Source organism: Oncorhynchus kisutch, unplaced genomic scaffold, assembly GCF_002021735.2.
Source record: "Oncorhynchus kisutch isolate 150728-3 unplaced genomic scaffold, Okis_V2 scaffold634, whole genome shotgun sequence".
NCBI lineage: Eukaryota > Metazoa > Chordata > Actinopteri > Salmoniformes > Salmonidae > Oncorhynchus > Oncorhynchus kisutch.
This window is the reverse complement of record NW_022262579.1, coordinates 99751-106004: the sequence shown is the minus strand read 5'-3', so window position 1 is coordinate 106004 and position 6254 is coordinate 99751. Positions and strand designations below refer to the sequence as shown.

General features: G+C 45.6%; 1 protein-coding gene across 1 annotated transcript in view; it reads left to right on the top strand.

Annotated features, from left to right (window-relative positions):
* Window positions 1-4360: 4360 nt before the first annotated feature.
* LOC109887509 (dedicator of cytokinesis protein 1-like) overlaps window positions 4361-6254 on the top strand; it is a 90237-nt gene continuing 88343 nt past the window's right edge. Inside the window, exon 1 of the mRNA XM_031815804.1 lies at window positions 4361-4558. Within this exon, the coding sequence (XP_031671664.1) occupies window positions 4516-4558 (43 nt within the window). The 5' untranslated portion in view covers window positions 4361-4515. The remainder of the gene's footprint in view (window positions 4559-6254) is intronic.

Genomic DNA, 6254 nt, shown 5'->3' with positions numbered 1-6254 from the left:
TTTATACAGACATAATACGACATTTGGAATGTCTTTATTCTTGGGAACTTGTTGATATTTAACTGTTCAATTTTGATTGTTATTTCACTTTTGTTATCCATTTACACGTTGCTTGGCAGTAAACATGTTTCCATGTCAATAAGCCCCTTGAATTGAATTTAAAGAGAGAGAGAGAGAGAGAAGGGGGAGAATGGAGAGAGAGAGAGAGAGAGAGAGAATGGGGAGAATGGAGAGAGAGAAGAAGAGAGAGAGAAGGGAGAGAGAAGAGAGAGATGGAGAGAGAGAAGGGAGAAATGGAGAGAGAGAGAGAGAGAGAGAGAGAGAGAGAGAGAGAGAGAGGAGAGAAGGGAGAGAGAGAGAGAGAGAGAAGGGGAGAAGAGAGAGAGAGGAGAGAGAGAGAGAAGGGGGAGAAATGGAGAGAGAGAGGAGAGAGAGAGAGAGAAGGGAGAGAGAGAGAGAGAGAGAGGAAAGGGGGAGAAATGGAGAGAGAGAGAGAGAGAGAGAGAGAGAGAGAGAGAGAGAGAAGAGAGAGAGAGAGAGAGAGAGAGAGAGACGGGGATAAATGGAGGAGAGAGAGAGAGAGAGTAAGGGGGAGAAATGGAGAAGAGAGAGAAGAAAGAGAGAGAGAGGAGAGAGAGAGCGCGAGAGAGAGAGAGAGAAGGGGGAGAAAGGGAAGAGAGAGAGAAGAGAGAGAGAGAGAGAGAGAGAGAGAGAGAGAGAGAGAAGGGGGAGAAATGGAGAGAGAGAGAGAGAGAGAGAGAGAGAGAGGGGGGAGAATGGAGAGAGAGAGAGAGAGAGAGAGAGAGAGAGAGAGAGAGAGAGAGAGAGAGAGAGAGAAACACCTTGCTGATATTGAAATGTGCCTTTGAGAAGGTGATTTATTCACAGAAAAGGGCAATCAGAAACGTTATAACGTTATAGGCTTATCTCACTGGTCTATATTCCCTTTTGAAAGAATGAAAGAAAGAACAGGGTCCCGTTGGGATCTGTCTTCATCTGCTGGTTTAAAATGTCATGTAGGCTTATCAACAGTCTGAGCTCTCTGAGGTGGTTGCAGACACACATAGAGAATGAACATGGTGGGACAGACTAGAATCAGTTGACCTTGAACTATGAAGATTAGCCAGGATACATGGGAGCTACACTTTGGCATCCAGCTACACTGAACGCAATTCCTCTCTGTGTCTGTTGTTCCCCTTTACCTTCATGGGGCGGCAGGGTAGACTAGTGGTTAGAGTGTAGAGGTGGCAGGGTAGCCTAGTGGTTAGAGTGTAGAGGCGGCAGGGTAGCCTAGTGGTTAGAGTGGAGGGGCTGTAGGTAGCCTAGTGGTTAGAGTGTAGAGGTGGCAGGGTAGCCTAGTGGTTAGAGTGTAGAGGTGGCAGGGTAGCCTAGTGGTTAGAGTGTAGAGGTGGCAGCGTAGCCTAGTGGTTAGAGTGTAGAGGTGGCAGGGTAGCCTAGTGGTTAGAGTGTAGAGGTGGCAGGGTAGCCTAGTGGTTAGAGTGTAGAGGTGGCAGGGTAGCCTAGGGGTTAGAGTGTAGAGGTGGCAGGGTAGCCTAGTGGTTAGAGTGTAGAGGTGGCAGGGTAGCCTAGTGGTTAGAGTGTAGAGATGGCAGGGTAGCCTAGTGGTTAGAGTGTAGAGGTGGCAGGGTAGCCTAGTGGTTAGAATGTAGAGGTGGCAGGTAGCCTAGTGGTTAGAGTGTAGGGACGGCAGGTAGCCTAGTGGTTAGAGTGTAGAGGTGGCAGGCTAGCCTAGTGGTTAGAGTGTAGGGACGGCAGGTAGCCTAGTGGTTAGAGCGTAGAGGTGGCAGGGTAGCCTAGTGGTTAGAGTGTAGGGACGGCAGGTAGCCTAGTGGTTAGAGCGTAGGGGCGGCAGGCTAGCCTAGTGGTTAGAGCGTAGGGACGGCAGGTAGCCTAGTGGTTAGAGCGTAGGGACGGCAGGTAGCCTAGTGGTTAGAGCGTGGGGACGGCAGGTAGCCTAGTGGTTAGAGCGTAGGGACGGCAGGTTAGCCTAGTGGTTAGAGCGTAGGGACGGCAGGTAGCCTAGTGGTTAGAGCGTAGGGACGGCAGGTAGCCTAGTGGTTAGACTGTAGGGACGGCAGGTAGCCTAGTGGTTAGACTGTAGGGACGGCAGGTAGCCTAGTGGTTAGACTGTAGGGACGGCAGGTAGCCTAGTGGTTAGAGTGTAGGGACGGCAGGTAGTCTAGTGGTTAGAGTGTAGGGACGGCAGGTAGCCTAGTGGTTAGAGTGTAGGGCCGGCAGGTAGCCTAGTGGTTAGAGTGTAGGGACGGCAGGTAGCCTAGTGGTTAGAGTGTAGGGACGGCAGGTAGCCTAGTGGTTAGAGTGTAGAGGCGGCAGGTAGCCTAGTGGTTAGAGCGTTGGACTAGTAACTGCAAGGTTGCAAGTTCAAACCCCTGAGCTGACAAGGTACAAATCTGTCGTTCTGCTCCTGAACAGGCAGTTAGTTAACCCACTGTTCCTAAGCTGTCATTGTAAATAAGAATTTGTTCTTAACTGATGTGCCTAGTTAAATAAAAAATATATATTAAGTAGCTTATAAATGTGCTTTTTTCTCCTCCAATAATTCCACACTCACAGACAAAAACATTCCTGTCTGTATATAACCCGTCTATCATTTGTTAATCTGTCTGTATTCTTGTGGTAAATGATCCTACATCCTAATGACATCACAATACCCCATAATGACATCACAATACCCCATAGTGACATCACAATACCCCATAATGACATCACAATACCCCATAGTGACATCACAATGCCCCATAGAGACCCAAGGCCCGTTTTGTTTTCAGCGTTTTATCGGCATTTGTTACAGGTTTTGGTCTACACGTTTCTGGCTCACTACAACTCAGCGGGAAACACGAAAACACACACCGAGTCATCGTATTTAGTTGTTTAGGTCCTCAGTCTAATAAACCTTTCAAATTCAAGGTAACTTCCTGGTTCCGATCAACTGTTTTCCCACGCTCTGCCAAACGGCGTCCTCGCCTACAGGTGTGTACGAGTCCACTTTTGTTATTAGACCAGATGGTAATGTCAAGGTGAGAGAGAGAGATAGTACAGAACCTTGTGTATGTAATGCAGTCTGCTTCAAGGTCTGGAACAGACAGGGTGTAACGCACTTTAAAAAAAAAATATATATTTATTTGATTTAACCTTAATTTAAGATGGCGGCTGTACCACTTAAGATTTAACTGTGCAGTGGTCTTGTAGTTTAGTCAATTTCCTTTTTTAGTGTTGTGTTACACTGTATTTCTGATCAACTTGATTTTATTTTAATGGACAAAAAATGTGATTTTCTTTCAAAAACAAGGACATTTCTAAGTGACCCCAAATTTTTGCACCATAGTGTATATCACATCATTATGTGCTTAGTCAATATATATTTTCATATTCAAAGTTCAATTCATTGGTCAACCATTAAACGCAAATACTAGTAAACTCATTTGGGAGAAGGATTAATTCAGTATGATACAGAATGATACAGAATGATACAGAATGATACAGAATGATACAGTATGATACAGTCACAGAAGATTACAGTTTTGTCTAGAATTGATATAATCACAAGTGTTGCATGAATAGTTATGCCTGCCTATGCCAGCAGCATACCACCCTGCCTATGCCAGCAGCATACCACCCTGCCTATGCCAGCAGCATACCACTCTGCCTATGCCAGCAGCATACCACCCAGCCTATGCCAGCAGCATACCACCCTGCCTATGCCAGCAGCATAACACCCTGCCTATGCCAGCAGCATACCACCCTGCATACAACTGCTGGCTTGCTTCTGAAGCTAAGCAGGGTCAGTCCTGGATGGGAGACCAGATGCTGCTGGAAGTGGTGTTGGAGGGCCAGTGGGAGGCACTCTTTCCTCTGGTCTAAAAAAATACTTCCCTTTGTAGGGTGCTGTCTTTTGGATGGGACGTTAAATGGGGTGTCCTGACTCTCTGAGGTCATTAAAGATCCCATGGCACTTATCGTAAGAGTAGGGGTGTTAACCCCCATCACTGTCATCTAATAATCCCCAGTTTACAATTGGCTCATTCATCCCCCTCCTCTCCCCTGTAACTATTCCCCAGGTTGTTGCTGCAAATGAGAACGTGTTCTCAGTCAACTTACCTGGTAAAACAATAGTTGCATCCTGACATTATTTTGTGACCCTTTACATAGCATTCTGTACAGTTACCTTTAGGAAAGTCATAGATTAAGTAATATATTGCTATATAGGCCCGGTATCTATTTGATCTATATTAAAATCTATTTCCAGTTTCTTAGCTTAACGACGTCCATACTTGATGATCAAAGTGTTTTGTGTTAATTTCCACCCCCTTGTGGAGCGTCCTGTCCAGGCTAACTGTCACTGGGGGAAAATGGCCGCTCGGCGTGATTCTATTCACCGACACTGAGAACTCTAAAGTACAGAAAACTCTACAGTCTGATCTGGAACTATTGAAACAAACCCAACCTCAACACGGGGGAGTTTTTAAATGAATAATGTCTCGCTGGGTGCCTACGAAGAAGGAGAAGTACGGAGTTGGTGAGTCTAATAAACTTGCACGTTTTCTCTGTCTAGTCTCGCTTGGTAGCTTGTCGTTCCTACTCTGCATCCGAAGGCACAAGTTTGGGAATAATTGTAATTAGTTTAGGATACAGCGCTGCTACGCCGAGATTCACACAGTATTCCTAAAGGCTTGACTTGATTTCTTTGCAACACATTTGCCTGAATTTAGGAATGCAAAAAGTTTGATAAAATCTTCTGCTATCAGCAACTGGTTTTGTCAACTGGTTTGCATAAAGGCAAAGCGAGGAATCCCTGTCTTTGTGAGCGGACTGCGGTCAACACCGGGAATTGTCAGAGGCGCGCCTAGTTTGCAACACTGTTTCCTGTGTAGTCGGGGCCTGCCACATCGTGGACGGTACAGGACGCGGTTGTAACTTTGTATCGTTTATGGTTACTTGGTTCAACATACGAGCTAAAGTTATTGGTGAACAGAATGGATTTGGTGTAATTGTGAATCCTCATATGTTTTCAATGTGTTTGGTTTGGAATAGTGCAGGCTACTCTTTCCCCGTCTCTAAGTCCTTTTATGTGATTTATTCCAAGTAGATCTGGCAACAGGAGCCCTCAGGGCTGCTGTTTTCTGTTTGAGTTCAGTTTTTGTAATGTGGACACAACTCAAACTGGATACATTTATAGCGCGTCTTGAAGTTGAATAGCTCCGTGTTGATTGACACATGATCTCTTGGGCGGTATGACCGGGGGTTTGGCCGCCCGCTGTCGGACGTCCTGTCCTGTCTCACCATCATGCCAGTCATTCATTGTAGTGGCCATATTCACTCTCACTCTGGTGTATTGGTAATACGTTGCATTAGGTATAATACATTTGTATTCTTCAAGTACATTTAACCCGGAATTTGATTTGGTGACGAGGTGCTGCCAGCAATATACAATGTACAAACAGAATACAGTAGCCTTGTTGTTATGCCTAGGCTACATAAGCTAGTACAGGCTACATAAGCTAGTACAGGCTGCATAAGCTAGTACAGGCTGCATAAGCTAGTACAGGCTGCATAAGCTAGTACAGGCTGCATAAGCTAGTACAGGCTACATAAGCTAGTACAGGCTACATAAGCTAGTACAGGCTACATAAGCTAGTACAGGCTACATAAGCTAGTACAGGCTGATGTTAGTAGTCTAAACTCTTGGTCATTGCATAATGATTCAGTAAATATACTACACTGTAGTTAAGACTTTGTTTCAACTGATTTTAAGAAAATAGTTCCAAATATTGATAACAATTCTCAGGGAGATCAGAGAACACTCAACAAGGCCTTCTGATGAGTCAGGGAGATCAGAGAACACTCAACAAGGCCTTCTGATGAGTCAGAGAGATCAGAGAACTCAACAAGGCCTTCTGATGAGTCAGGGAGATCAGAGAACTCAACAAGGCCTTCTGATGAGTCATGGAGATCAGAGAAGACTCAACAAGGCCTTCTGATGAGTCAGGGAGATCAGAGAACACACTCAACAAGGCCTTCTGATGAGTCAGGGAGATCAGAGAACACACTCAACAAGGCCTTCTGATGAGCCAGGGAGATCAGAGAACACTCAACAAGGCCTTCTGATGAGTCAGGGAGATCAGAGAACACTCAACAAGGCCTTCTGATGAGCCAGGGAGATCAGAGAAGACTCAACAAGGCCTTCTGATGAGTCAGGGAGATCAGAGAACACT